This window comes from Phaseolus vulgaris, chromosome 6 (genome assembly GCF_000499845.2).
Source record: "Phaseolus vulgaris cultivar G19833 chromosome 6, P. vulgaris v2.0, whole genome shotgun sequence".
Classification (NCBI taxonomy): domain Eukaryota; kingdom Viridiplantae; phylum Streptophyta; class Magnoliopsida; order Fabales; family Fabaceae; genus Phaseolus; species Phaseolus vulgaris.
The window spans coordinates 18,700,597-18,716,376 of record NC_023754.2 but is presented as its reverse complement, the minus strand read 5'-3'; the positions used below and the strand labels follow the sequence as shown (position 1 = coordinate 18,716,376).

At 30.8% G+C, this 15,780-nt stretch overlaps 2 protein-coding genes across 2 annotated transcripts; both read left to right on the top strand.

Annotated features, from left to right (window-relative positions):
• Window positions 1–5,215: 5,215 nt before the first annotated feature.
• Window positions 5,216–8,654, top strand: LOC137831532 (probable WRKY transcription factor 26). The gene is made up of 5 exons (XM_068639245.1): window positions 5,216–5,679; window positions 6,123–6,314; window positions 6,416–6,987; window positions 7,082–7,243; window positions 7,894–8,654. The coding sequence occupies exons 1-5, from the start codon at window positions 5,413–5,415 to the stop codon at window positions 8,312–8,314; spliced, it is 1,614 nt and encodes a 537-aa protein (XP_068495346.1). The 5' UTR covers window positions 5,216–5,412; the 3' UTR covers window positions 8,315–8,654.
• A 3,805-nt stretch (window positions 8,655–12,459) lies between these two features.
• On the top strand, window positions 12,460–14,165 carry LOC137833093 (uncharacterized). Its single transcript, XM_068641465.1, has one exon. The coding sequence runs from the start codon at window positions 12,609–12,611 to the stop codon at window positions 14,079–14,081; it is 1,473 nt and encodes a 490-aa protein (XP_068497566.1). The 5' UTR covers window positions 12,460–12,608; the 3' UTR covers window positions 14,082–14,165.
• The last annotated feature ends 1,615 nt before the right edge of the window (window positions 14,166–15,780 follow it).

Below are 15,780 nucleotides of genomic sequence, written 5' to 3'. Positions count from 1 at the left end.
CAACAAGTCGGCCAGCAACAACTAGCCACCTAGCCATGGTGAGAAGGTTACATGACGAAGCGTGACCGACTGACCTTTGACAATGAGCCAATGGTTGACTAAGTCAGCAATGTTAATTCATAGTTAAAGGTTGTTTAGTGCAACCATAAACATGAATCAACTTCCTAATACAGCCCACCAACTTCCTAAACCCTAAACCTTAAGGTACGTCATTATTTACAGTACTCTGACACTCGAGTGCTAACATGACTTGAGCGTTGGAGTGCCTTCTGCAGGTACCTTCCCCGTCCGTGGAGCCGGACGACCGAGAGGAGGAAGGCGCAAAAGAGTTTGGAGCATCATTCGAGAACAACAACCATTACCATCTTTGGCTAATCTATTTGCTTTGACAAGGGTATAACTTAAGAACCCAAATAACAACATGCTAAAATCAAGATGAATCAGAGTCAAACAGGGGATAACAAAGTAACAAAGAGAGTTTGCAGTCTCTTATCCCATATACTCGAAACAATAGCTATCCACACTCCCTTTCAAACCTGGTTTTGCTTTTGATACATATGGAAAAGATGAAATTGCTCAAAGTGGCACCACAATTCAGTATGTTGAACATACTAAATATCCACCCATCTGCATCATGCATTCCAGACTGCATAAGCTACTTTACACTCCATCAATAGATGGTAGATGGATTCATCACATTACTAGCATAGTGGACATAATGTACAACTAAGGTCAACCCCTTTCCTAACTAAACTAAGCCTTGTAGGTAATTTATCTAACATTACCCTCCATGCAAGGAATTGTGCATTGGGGAGAGTCTTTACATTCCAGAATTCATTAAAATGCTTGTTGTTTTCACCACTGGTTTTGTTATGTAGTACAAGATAGGCTGAACTAACTGAGTACCTACCATCCACTTCATCAAGCCCTCTCTATGTGTTAGATTTTCCCCTATGCAAGTTTATTGTACTTAACTCTCTCAACAATTGTAGTTCTTATTCTTTCTTCCATTCAAACATACTCCTTCTCCACTGTAGATTCCATTGCCTGACCAATATCCTACCTCCCCCACTTTCCTTCCTTGACTAAGTGAAATAGAGTATAAAATCAGAAACCTAAGTTTAAGATTAAACTCTCCTAGTCATTTATTTAACCAAGTGGCCTACTGCTTGGAGGGTATTGGGTAATTCAATTGCTTTTAAGGCTAATTTGGTTAGACGTGGGGTTACTGTTGATTTTTCCTCATGTTGTTTGTGTCGGGAAGAAGTTGAGACTAAGACACTTATTTTTTGAATACAGAGTAGCTTGGTTAGTTGAAGTCAGTGATATACTTGGGTTGGGATGGCGTCGGTAGATCATTTTGATTTTGTTTCACACTTCTTACACTTTATCTTGTGCAATGTTCCAGGATAAGTAAATGCCGCTTGGGGAAGTGTTTGTGTTGGAATCATTGGCGAGATTTGGAGGCAAAGGAATAATCGCATTTTTTAAGGGAGGAGTGATTAATCACTCTGAAATCTTTTCTCTGACTCAATTAAAGGCTTGGTCTTGGATCACTTCTTATTTTGCTTATGTCTGTTTTTTCTTTTCTGATTGGTGTCTTGATCCGCTGACGTGTTTGTTGTCGATTTAAAGTCTCTGTTACTTTTTGGTTGTGTATGTAGGTTTGGAGATATTGCCATGATTAGGTGATTTAGTTAGTTTTGAGTTGGTTGGTTTGGGAAAGCTTATTGGGCATTTCTGTTGAGTAGCACAGTTGATATGTATACAGGTTGGATTATCCCTTAAGTGGTTCATATTTATTTATTTATTCTTTTTGCTGATAAAAAAAACCAAGTGGCCTCGTCTTATTTCACACCGATTTGCTTTATTGAACCAACTTTCAATTTCACCCACTCCACAAACTTTGCCTAGATCCCTCCACCACCTAGATTGAAATTTCACTGTAGAATTGTTATACTTCGTATCATCTATTTCATATTTAGATATTATAATATCTCTCCATTTTCCTTTTGTTTGAGCCACAATTTTCCACTTCCATTTAGCTAGCAAAGCTTTATTAAATTTGTCTATGTCCTTAATTCCCAATCCTCCCTCCTCTTTGGACTGCACAAATGTTCCTAACTAAACCAAGCTTTTTTAGTTCTCTCACACCCCAATCCCATATAAAATTTCTTTGTATTTCTATGATTGTTGGGAATACAAATACATGAGCCTTAAAAAAATACAGGTAATAAACTACAAGATAATCATTAAATAGAAACTAATTTTAAAGACAAAAAATAATTAGTTTTTATTTAATAATTTTTCCAGTAGTGGTGATGGGCAACAACGACGATGGCAGGCAATGACAACGAAACCGGTGGTGGCAACAAAAAACCAATGAAAACAGTGGTGCCAACCAATGAAACAATGATGGGAGCCAAGAAAGCCTTCATCAACAGAGGAGAGAAACCAATAAGAGAAACAAAAAATAATAAGCAATGAAGGAGAATGCAATGAGTGAATGTGAAGGAAAAAGAACTTACAGTATGAAAATGTCGCAACAGAGATGAAAGAAGCAGAGTACGAGAGTAAGAACAAGTCGAAAAGACAAATGAAAAACGAAAGCGTAAGTGGTGCGTTTCAAATTAAGGTAATCAAACGAGTGTAAAATGATAGTTCTTAGATAAAACCGTCGTTTTAGACCAAAACACATTGGTATAAAACGATGGTTGTGGGTGAAACCGCCGTTTTAGACCAAAACGATTGGTATAAAACGGTGGTTCCACTCACAACTATCGTTTTATACCAAAACACTTTGGTCTAAAATGACAATTTTACCCACAATCATCATTTTACACTCGTTTTAATTTCCAAAATGGCACTATATTTTGATGGAGAGCATTTAACACTAAAAACAACATATATCTAATGTCGTAATAAGTTTTTTTCACTAGTATTACTTTTTTTTGTGTGTGTTTAATTATTAGTTTTCGTTGAGTTATAAATACATGTTAATTTTATAAGATTAATGTTGTCTCACGTCAAGTTTATCTATATATAAGTATGGTAAATTATAGCTTATAATTGAATTCTACCAAAATAATCATTTTAATCATTAATTTTTATAATAACGGTTTGAAATTAAAGTCCTATTGAAAATATTTTTAATTAGTAAGAAAAAATAATTAATAATGAATTTAATTAGAACATTTTTATCATGTATAGGAAAATTAAGTATTTTTTAATAATTAATTTAAAAATTATATTTAAGATCTATTTGAATTGACTTTCCTATAAAAGGTTTTTTTTTAATTAAAATATAGCTTAAAAATATGTAGGTAATACGCATAATCTGGAGAAGGGCTGGACCAATTGAGTTTTTTTTTTTACATTTTTTTATTATTGTACTATTTTTCTCATTACTAGATTTTTTTTTTATAATTTTTTCCCTTGACATGTTTTGAAATATTTTTATTTTTATTTTTTCCTCTTAATAATATCATTCTGGAATATATAATTTTCATCTTAGTGTCCACAAATGGTAAACAAGATGGTAACTATAGAAAATATATTAGTACAAAAAATATGGTAATTACATAAATTGTTTATTTGAAAGTCATACAAGACAAAAAAAATGTTAATTTGTCTTAGTTATCTTCAAAATATATATTTCATGATTATTCTCTAACATTAGAGTCATAAAAAATAAGAAATTTTTTTTTAAAAAATAATTTATTTTTATTTTAATAACTTTTATATTTGTAAAAAATGAAATAGGTTAGTAAACCTAATTAAAACATACTATTTCATACACTTCCCATGTAAAATTATAATTCTAGATTTAAGGACTGGGAGTTTGTCACCTCACATTTTTTCATTATGATTCCTCCATACTTTATTATTAACAAACTAATTTTAAAAAGTGATTGAGTTAAGAGTGTTAGTGTTAGTGTCAGTTTGAGTTTCTAAACATTCTACCTAGTATTTAACTGTTTAGATTGATGTTTTCAATCCGTGAGATTATTCTAACATGTTTTGTTTGTGTCTAGTTTGTCAAACTAAAGGTGGATTGATCCATAAACTTATTTTTTTTAAAATTAAAATAATAAACATTTTAATTTTTTATATACTATTATTTATACAATGTGAATATTAAATAATATTGTAATTTAAATTATTAAAACTTATAAGTTAAATTCAAATTATTAGTTTTAATAAATTAATATGTAAAAGTTAATAATAATTTAATTTACCTAATTAGATACATTAATTAATTAATTACAAACTTAAAAATATTTATAGAATTAAATGTATTTTTATTTTATAATATTTTTATTAGTATAATAACTATTTATTGCCATGTACACTTTTATACCTTTATTTTATTTTATATTTTAAAATATTATATTATTGATGTAATAAACTTTCTTTCTTTTTATTCATCGATCGTAACATTAGTTTTAAACGTTATATTATAAAATAACATATTTATAAAATGTTATTAATTAATATATATATATATATAATATTTAAACATTTTTTAATATATTTATGGTATACTAAATATTTATTATAATGCTATTTTGTTTTTATTAACGGACAGTTCATTTTCTATTATACATCATTCGAGTTATAAGATTACTCTAATCTTAATTCAATTTAATTTCTGAGTTTTTATTTTATTTTTACACATTATGCAATTAAGTTGATATATCTTAGATTTAAACAACTTGATTATACACTTTCTCTTCAATATTAAATACTATATATCTATATAACTATAATAACAATAACTATTTGTTATGTTTAATTTTATAACATTTTAAAGACTATTTTAGACTTGATAATATTATTATTAAATTCAATCTAAAAACAACTAGTAATTGTCATAATATATATTGTAATAAACATGGAAGATGTAGTCCATCAACATCACCACCAAAAGTCTTGGAAGATACCTTGTTTCCATTAACACCAAAAATGCCATGTTACACAAAAGACAAAATATCCTCAACACAGCTTCATTAAATTTCAAAATGCATGTTGATGACCAAGAGACGCAAGATTGCACAAAACCAAACACAACACATTACAATACTATCTCTTCTCTTCAGCCGCCAACTGGTCAAACCCACAACCTTTGACCACATAAAAAACTTTATACTATTTTTTTTTCTTCAAATAGTATTAATAAAAATTAAAATTAAAATATTCACACACTTTCTTTCTTGGGATACCTTCCCAGAAATCCCTTCTCAATTAATCTTTGGACATCCAACACGTAACTCTTTTCTTCCTATCTCACTATTCCTTTCATGTTATTAACCCAAAACCCTTATATTTTTCATCTCTCTTATCTCTTACAGCCTCTTCCTCTTCTTCAGCCGACTTAGCCTCAGATTTTTTTTTTATCTCAGGTCCATATTCATGACCACTTCTTTCTCTGACCTTCTCTCTTCTCCCACCGACCACAACCTACGAGGCTCCGAAAGACCTCAAGAGGTGTCGGATCAAACAGGTTCTTCTGGTGTGCCGAAATTCAAGTCCACACCACCTCCATCTCTCCCTTTTTTTCACCCTCAAAATCATCCTCTTCCACCCATTTCTCCTATTTCTCCTTCTTACTTTAACATCCCTCATGGGTTAAGCCTTGCTGAACTTCTTGACTCTCCAGTTCTCCTTCACTCTTCTAACGTAAGTCAACCTTCCTCTCATTCTTTTGTTTTGTGGTTCCTTACACAATATGTCCTTCAACAAAGGGTAGTACAAATTAATGGAAAATAATATATACTGAAACTTTTTTTTCTTATGAGAGTTATCATTAGGCTGGTTGGAAACTGTTAAGAAAGTAAAATATCATCCTGATATGGACTCACAAGTTGGAAGTTATGTTATGACTATTAGTTTTTCAATAGTTCGTGAAAAGATGTGGAATCATGCTATATTGTTTATTGTTTAAATCTTTAGTATTGTTTTTTTTTTTCACAGTGCTTTACCCTTTTTTTTTATACCAACAAAAAAAATAATCCTTTTTTTATCGTCTCGTGTGGCTTGTCTGTTGTGAATATCGAACATGATAACATCGTTTGTTGTTGGGTTAATGGGTATGTGCATGTGTTGTTGTGTTGTGAATTCAGGTTTTGGCATCTCCAACCACTGAATCATTTGCTACTGGTCACGGCTTCAATTGGAAGAGCAGTTATGGGGAAAGCCAGCACCATGTAAAAGAAGAAGACAAAAGCTTCTCAAGTTTCTCCTTCCAAACACAAACACAGATTCCTCTTGCATCTTCAACTGGATTTCAATCTTCAACCGGCATAGTTCAAAGCGTGTGTAACCAATTTCAATGCACAAACTTTTATATGAAAAAATTCTATCCTTTATAATAAGTTGAATTAATTCATTGAATTGTTTTTTTGTTTATCAACAGGGTTGGAGTTTCCCGGAAACTGTTAAACAAGATGGTTTTTCTTCGAGAATGAGTATGAATATGGTGAAAACTGAAACCTCTTCTGCGATGCAGGGTTTTAACTCTGAGAATAACCGCAACAGTGCTGGTTTCCAATCAGATTATAACAATTACCAGCCACAAGTTCAGACCTTAAGCAGAAGATCAGATGATGGGTACAATTGGAGGAAATATGGGCAAAAGCAAGTGAAAGGAAGTGAAAATCCAAGAAGCTACTACAAGTGCACATACCCCAATTGTCCAACAAAGAAAAAGGTTGAGAGATCCTTAGATGGACAAATTACTGAGATTGTTTACAAAGGTAGTCATAATCATCCCAAGCCTCAGGCTACCAAGAGGAACTCATTGTCTGCCTCATCACTTGCAATTTCTCATTCAAATGGTGTCAACAATGAAATAACACAAGCCCCTCATCAAATGGATTCGGTTGCAACTCCAGAAAACTCATCAATATCAATGGAAGATGATGACTTTGGTCAGAGCAAATCAGGAGGAGATGAGTTTGATAATAACGAACCTGATGCCAAAAGATGGTGATTTTTTTGATTATTTTTTTAATATAATTCTCTTCATTAATGTGTTCTTGTCCCTCCAATAAGCTGTATTTTTTTTTATCAATAACTCCAGGAGAATAGAAGGTGAAAATGAGGGTATATCAGCTGTTGGAAGTAGAACAGTGAGAGAACCCAGAGTCGTGGTTCAGACAACCAGTGACATCGATATTCTAGATGATGGATACAGATGGAGGAAATATGGCCAAAAAGTAGTCAAGGGAAATCCAAACCCAAGGTAAAAAGCTCTTTTTCATCTCTTTCTTATATATGATAAAAATAATTGTCCAACTTCACGAAAGTTGTTATACTTTAAACTTTATTAAGAATAGTTAGTATATGGAGAATATCATCATAGAGTTCTCAACTAGTGCTACTAGAAATAGAATAATATTTTGTGTAAACAACAAAAGTTATCACGTGAGAAGAAAAAGAAGAAGAAAGCGTAGTAATACAATAAGAGATATTATCTGATAAGAAAGAAAAGAATATAAGATATAAGAAATATTAAATAAGATATGGAAAAGTAATAATATGGTTTGATAAAGGAAATAATATAAGAAATATTCAGTAAGTATATTTATACTAGTAGAGTTTACAGTCCTTGACTATTCAAAGGTGGCATACACACATCACAAATGCATGAGTATCAAAATATCTGCTACATATATGATGGATTAGGCACGTTAGCACCAGTGATTCTTTGTTGGAATATGCTAAAGTATGTGCACACTAGTTTGCTTTGCCCTTATCTTTAGTCAAATTTGGCAACCATCGTTTCTCTCACGTGTGCATGGGAATAAAATCTTCAGTACCACTTGATGTCTAAACAATATTCCCAGAATGTGTGTTTCTTACTTCTTTGTGCTTAATCTGTGACTGGTGCAGGAGTTACTACAAGTGCACATTCCCAGGATGTCCAGTGAGGAAGCACGTAGAGAGAGCCTCACATGACCTAAGAGCAGTGATCACAACCTATGAGGGAAAGCACAACCATGACGTGCCTGCAGCACGTGGCAGTGGCAGCAACTCAATCGGAAGATCAGTGCCTATAAACACTACCACAAACAGCACCACTAGTGCAGCCACTTCTATATACATCAATTCTCATCAGAATCTCAGACCAGCAGCACCAGAAAGGACACAACACTTCAACTCCAATATGCAGCAGGGCTCAGGAAGTTTTGGATTCTCAGGGTTTGGAAATCCATTAATGGGGTCTTACATGAACCAACAATCTGACAATGTGTTCACCTCTAGAGCCAAGGAGGAGCCAGATGACTCGTTTCTTGACTCTTTGCTATGTTAAACGAATAGACTTGGATTTTTTTTGGAAGGGATTGGCTTAGGATTTTACTTGACCAATAACTAAGATCTTCATTCCATTTATTTAAAACTTTTACATGCACTCTTATTATTTCTGCTTTTAAGTTAGACTTAGAGTTTCATCTGAAATTTTAATTCTAACTTAAAAGACAGCACGAAAATACTTGAGAAATTTTGCATGTAAATTTTATCTATTTTTTTATTTTGTTTGTTGTATATTTACCTACACAGGATTGGTATATACACTGAATATTTTTTTACTGTGTTATATTTTTCATTTCATATTGTTGTATAGGTGTTTATAAAAGTTTTCTTTATCATTATTTTAAGAGTCTCGTGACTTTTGTGGGAGCTAGGTATTATATTTTGTTTGCTATCTCTTGTTAATTATCATATAATCTTAGTGAGGAGGACATTTTTGGTCCCTACCAATCTCACTGACAAAAATTGTTTACATTATAACAATTTTTTTTATCCATCTCTTGAATATTATTTATTATATATTAAAATAATAAAAAATGTGAACACAAAAAATAGCAGTGTATAACTTGTTATATATATATATATATATGAGAAGTAAATGTGTTGATGATGATAGTTTAGCTGATTGGAGAAGCATGTGTGATTTGATTAGGGCAATAGTTAGTCAAAGATAGGGAGCTGAGAATTAATTACTTAGTGGGTAAGGTAGCTAGTGAACATCAACTTAATTGTTTTTTCCTTTTTTTTTCATTTTAAAACAAATAGCTGTCATCGTACCCAAGTGGGGTGAGAGCAAAGTGTTGGGAAAGAACAGTGTTCATACGAGGCTCAGCTTTTTAATGTCGTGCAAGTTATCAATTCTTCAATAATATAAATAAATGAGATGTAAAAAATAAATAAAAAATATCATCGAGACTTTTTATATTTTCATGTTTTTATCAGATAAGAATTTCATGTTTTTTTACAGTCTATATATATATATATTATTACTCCTTTCTGTATGATATAGACACTTTAGACAAAATCAAAAAATTAATTCATCTGATGTTATTGATATATTAATTAATCTTCCATTTTTTTACTAATCATTATTAAATCAATTAATTGCACCATCATTACCAACACTCTTTTATTGTAAATTTGAACAAACATCATTGGATAATGATATTGAAAATGAAGAGTCAAATAAATGAAAAATAGTAATTATTAAATATTATTTCTTAAATTCTCTTCTCCTTATTAATAGCAACACAGATATTCATGTCTTTAACGGGGACATATAGAATTTTATTATTATTAAAATTGTAAAAAACTTATATTAAGGATCATTTATCTTTTTTTTTTTTTTGCTATGATAAAGATAGAAGAGGGACTATTATATGTTTGAGTATTTTAACTAAATTTAGGGTAAGTTTCACAGTTGGCTAATAATAATACCAATAATACTATTAATAAAACTAATAATAATAATAATAATATAATATTAATATTATTAATAATATTATTAATAATAATAATAATATTAATATTATTAATAGTAATATTAATATCATTATTAATAATTAAAATTAATATATTAATATTAATATTTCTAACACTATTAATAATATTAATAATAATAACAATACTAATAATAATAACAATATTAATATTAATAATAATACCATTAATAATATTACCAATACTATTAATTATTTGAATAATAGTTTTAATAATACTAATAATAATATTAATAATAATATTAATAACAATAATAATATTAATATGGTAATACTAATAACAATTCTAATAATTAATAATATTATTATTAATGATGTTAAAAAGATGATGAATGAAAATAATAATAATATTAATATTTATAGGAGTTATTTATTGAAAATTCAGGTAATTACTTATGAATATGCAAAATTAATAGGTAATGTACATGTATAATATTAATAACAATAATAACATTATTGATAGAAAAATTAATAACAATTTTAATAATATTAATAACAATATTAATAATATTAATATTAATAATCATATTAATAATAATATTTATAATAATAATATCTATATAAATAACATTGATATTAATATTATAAATATGAAGAATAGGAATTAAAATAATAATAATATTAATATTCATAGGTAATGTTTCAGGTAGAATATGTAGGTAATAATTTCTCATCCTAACCACCTAAATTACATATGGATCTTACTTACAAATTTTTGTCATCAAATACTTCATTGTTACATATGAAAAAAATTCATAAATAATTTGATTTTACTTACGATTAATAATCTATAGATAGAATCCGTTTGTAAATCCTAATTTATCCACCGATATAAATCCATACGTAATTATTAGTAGATAATAACAATTTATAATAACCCATTTATGAGTCTTGGATAGATGTAACATAAAAAGGTTTGTGCCCTAATTTTTGGTGAAATGACTTTGGGGATGATTTATGTGATGAAGATCGGCATGGTGGGTTATGTGTCGTAAACTGCAATTTTGTAATTTTCTAGTAATTTGGTAGTTGCAGAAAAAAACCAATGCCTAAGGCCCATAACTGTCGAAGGCCCAATTCACCTCAAATTCTTGTTGTTCTTTTTTTATGTATATATATTTTTATTCAAATTATAGGGTAATACGTTTATAATATTATTTATAGTTAATTTGAAAATATGATTATGCAACTTTAAACTATTATACAGATATTGTTGTGGATTATTGAAGAATATTTATTATTGATCATTTTGAAAGTTATGAGAAAATTATTCTACTTTTATTTTAAAATCTAAAAAGTTTGACATCAAAATAAATGTAGGGCTTAAATATCATAAAAGTAATATGATTTATAAAAGAACATTTTGGTGAAAATGATACAAATCACATTACATATTCAGTTTAGTTTTGATTCTTATTAATTAAATTAATTAATTTTCTTATTGAGATCTTGTCTGAACAATTTTTTTAATCACATTACAAAGCTCATTTTTTTTTATTTGAGTTCTAATAATTATTTTTTTTATAAATAAATAATTAAAAATGTTGTATTAATCTTAAAAAAAATTAAGTTTTCAGAGTTGAATATACTTATTTAAGGAAATGCTAACAAATCAATGATCTATCAAAAATAATTTATAATTTTCCAATATTATCACAGTAATCAAATGACCACTCTATTGAATACACTTATTTATTACACGCGTAATAGTACTTCCAAACTCGTAACGTAAGTATTATATTTTGATATTTTATTATGTTAAACATATTAATAACGTTAATTTTAAATTAATAAAATCAAATTTAAAGATAAATATTAAATTATTTTTGTAAAGTAAAAGAACTAAATTAAATTATAAAATAAACGTAGAAGTGTAATTTATAATTAAATTAAATAGTGGCAGTTTTGTTATCTATACTTATATGTAAACGAATTATCCTCCCATTTTATTTTATTATAATTTTATTCTTATATTTATATTTTATTTATTATTTTAAAAATATAGCTTTAATTTTATAGATGACATTATTTTTAAATTCAAATTTTTTTAAATTTAAAACTAAACATTACAAAGTGAGACTTGCTGAAGAGCATTGCACAATTGTATCTTTTTCTCCGGTTCATCTTCACTTTTATCCTATCAAACATCTTCAATTATAAAGTAGAAGATGAAAATACAATATTTTTATTTACTTTTTATTTATTTATGTATGTCTTTATAACTTTGTAAGATGATAATATTGTTATTATTGTGTTGACAACAATTTAATCAAACTTATAACAAAACTATTAAAGAAAAAAAGTAGAATTTTATTTATTGAATAAAAAATTGAAAGGAAAAAACGTACTAGATAAAAGTGCGTCAATGGAAGTGAGATGAGTTAGTTTAGAAGAAAGAGAAGGTTTAGAGAGTAAAAGAGAGACGCGTTAGTTTATAAATAAGTTTTAATATTTAATTGAAAGAGTTAAAAACAAAGGAGTGGTGGGGAGGGAGGATATGAAGAGAAGTAGTTGACGGTATAAAAACGATTAAATTTGAGATCTAAAACATGAGATAAATTTTTAATTTATTATTTAATAATATCACATATATTATTAGGAATGATTAAAAGTAAAAACAACCATAACCTTCGGTCTCAACGGTTATTTCGACGTTTCCATACACCCGCGCGCGCCAAATGAAACAAGAGTGTTTCCCGTTTTACCCTTCAAACCAGACTCAATTTTCAAACCCTACACCCTTTCTTTCACAGTACTCTTTCCTTCTTCTTCCCTGAGGTTACACCGAACGGATCCATGGAGCCACCCGCAGCGAAACACGGCTCCTTGTGGAATGTTCTGGTTCGTCTATTCTCCTTCGCCGTCCTCATCTTCGCCGCACGATTCGCCATCAGCGTCACCGTTCGTGGCGGGTCCTGCGAATCCGCCGATTTCTGCTTCTTCTCCGAAAACCTCAGTTTCTCCTCCCCCTCCCACTCCTCCCACGCTGGAGATCCGTTTACCGGCAGGAACTGGCGCCGTTCGGTCGAGCATTACGCCGCCATTTTCCAGGACCTCATTGCCGACGGCTCCCTCTCCCCGAACTCCCGCGCCCTCTGCATCGACACGCCTGCCGGCGAGGAAGTCCTCGCGCTGAAAGAGGTCGGCGTCGTCGACTCTGTAGGAATCTTCAAGAAACCGACGCCGCCGCTGATCCTCCACGGTGACGGCCGCCAGCATCCGTTCTCAGCTGACTCATTTGACTTTGAGTTCTCCGGCAACGGCGGATTGGAACGTTCCCCGCGCCCGGCAGAGTTTGCCGCGGAGATCTGCCGCACGCTCCGTCCCGGCGGCTTCGTGGCGGTGCACGCGGAAGTGAGAGACGCTTACAGCTTCGATTCTTTCCTTGAATTGTTTAAATGTTGTGAATTGATCAGAACTCGAAAAATCAACGGTGTTGATTCCTCTCCGGTTCTTGAAATCTTGTTGAAGAAGAAAAAGGAAAACTCTAATTTCGAAATGGACAGTGGTAATTTCGTGAATAAGTGCTCTGTTCCTGGGTATAAACGTGAAATAGTTAAAAATGCAGAGGCATTGATTGAGGTAGAGCCATTGAAACCTTGGATTATATTAAAGAAAAATGTGAAGAACTTAAAGTACTTAACTTCTTTTGTTGACATAACCTTTAAGAATAGGTATGTTTATGTTGATGTAGGAGCTAGGAGTTATGGTTCTAGCATAGGAAGTTGGTTTAGGAAACAATATCCAAAGCAGGATAGAACCTTTGAGATTTATGCAATTGAGGCTGATAAATCATTTCATGAAGAGTATAGGGAAAAGAGAGGAGTAACATTGTTGCCCTATGCAGCTTGGGTGAGGAATGAGACATTGTTCTTTGAGATCACCAGAGACCCTAGCAAGCAAGTCACGGTGAAAGGGAGAGCCATGGGGAGGATCAACCCTGTGCAAACCTCTTCTAGCCATATGGGTGACATGGATAAAATTCAGGGTTTTGATTTTGCAGAGTGGCTCAAGAGTGCTGTTACAAAAAGAGATTTCGTGGTGGTGAAGATGGATGTGGAAGGGACTGAGTTTCATCTCATCCCAAGGTTGATTCAGACTGGGGCTATCTGCTTGATTGACGAGCTCTTCCTTGAGTGCCATTACAATAGGTGGCAGAGATGCTGCCCTGGTCAGAGAAGTGCAAAATATAACAAGACCTTTTCTCAATGCCTGAATCTGTTTACTTCACTTAGAAGTTATGGAGTTCTAGTACATCAATGGTGGTAATAACTGATAATATAAACCCACATGTAACATACTATTTTTTGTGCCTTTTTAACATTGTGTATAGAGATATAGATATTTTTTTTATTGTTTCACAGTGTAGATAAGAAGTCACACAATTAAATTGGTTTTTTCTCCTATTCGATCTGTGCCTATCAACAATTCTCTCCTGTGCTCTCTTCAAATGAAACTTAATTACCTTTAGCATCACTTCTCTTTTAATGAGGTTTCTATCCACCAATTCAATATTAGATTCCCTAGGTAAGTACATGATTTCATAAGGAGTAGTCTTGATAGCCGTGTGATATGTGGTGTTATACCCCATTCCGCTAGAGGAAGCCATTTCACCCATTTATGAGGTGATTCAATATCAGATAGGTTCGACCTATTCACGACCTTTGTTTGCCCATCTCTTTGAGGGTGCTTGTAGAGAATTGAACTTGCACCCGTTGTACAAAGCCATAAATTCCTGTTAGAACTGACTCACAAAAATTGAATCCCTGTCTCTGGTTATAGTTTCAGGAAATCCATGTAACTTGAATGCATTATCAAGAAAAGATAGAGCTACATTCCTTGCTGTATATGGATTACCTGTTTACCCTGAGTTTGATAAGTCTTCTATGAGGGCCATGGTGATATGCTGCCAAATGGTTTGAGGGATGGGCAGAGGTTGTAGCAACCCAGGGTTGGCAGCAATGTCATTTTTTTTTTGCTAACAAGTAGAACAATGCTGAGTGAAATGTTTAATATCTTATTAAGTCCTTTCCAATAAACCATTGTCTCCACCTTTCTCACCGTAGCATTCATTCCCTGAATGACCCCTATCATGCATGCAGCCATTGTAAAAATATAACCTAATAAAATTTATACTCCCTTTTTTTTTATCAAGTTCAGAAAATTAATCGTGTTTCCAAAATAAATTGAGTAAAACTTAAATGACATTTCCTTATATTTTTTCGAGTTATATTTACAGTATAGGGTTTTTATCTTTATTACATAAATCTCCCTTATCAAGGTCTTAATGTACTATTTTTAAAACTTATGGGTATATATATGTATAAAAAAGGATGATAATGTAATTTTTTAAAAACAAATGGAATTTTGCATAAAATTTTTAAAAAAGAGAGGAAATTTAAACATAATTGAGAAAAAAAAATCAGAGTTTATACTGTAATTTCCTCAAATAAATTAAAATACTGTCAATCAGCTTGGTGATACAAATTATAACAATTTGTATCTCTTAATTAAATAGTTCAAAATTCACTTCTAAAAGAATAGAAGGAAAACCCATCGGTATATAATTGCCAATTACTTTTTTTTTTAATTAAATTCGTATAACGTGTCATCACATAAAAAATATAGAAATATTATGCCATTTATTTGTTTGGATGTATTGTTTTTAAAATTGCATTATAAGATTAACTATTTATCTCATTTATGAATAAATACACCAACTAACAAGTGCTAGAATTGAAGATTTTTAACAAATGAAAGATTAAAGTGGGATAATAAATAGTGTAATTTCATGTTGGAGAATATTTGTTTTTACATTATATGGTGGTAAAAAAATGCAATGGTGAAAATTCTACAATTTATACTTTAAATTTGATATATTATAAATAGATTGATAAATTGTATACATTATAATTAGTAATTGTAGTCTTAAAAACATTCTTAATGGGAAAAATGACAAGATATTTTT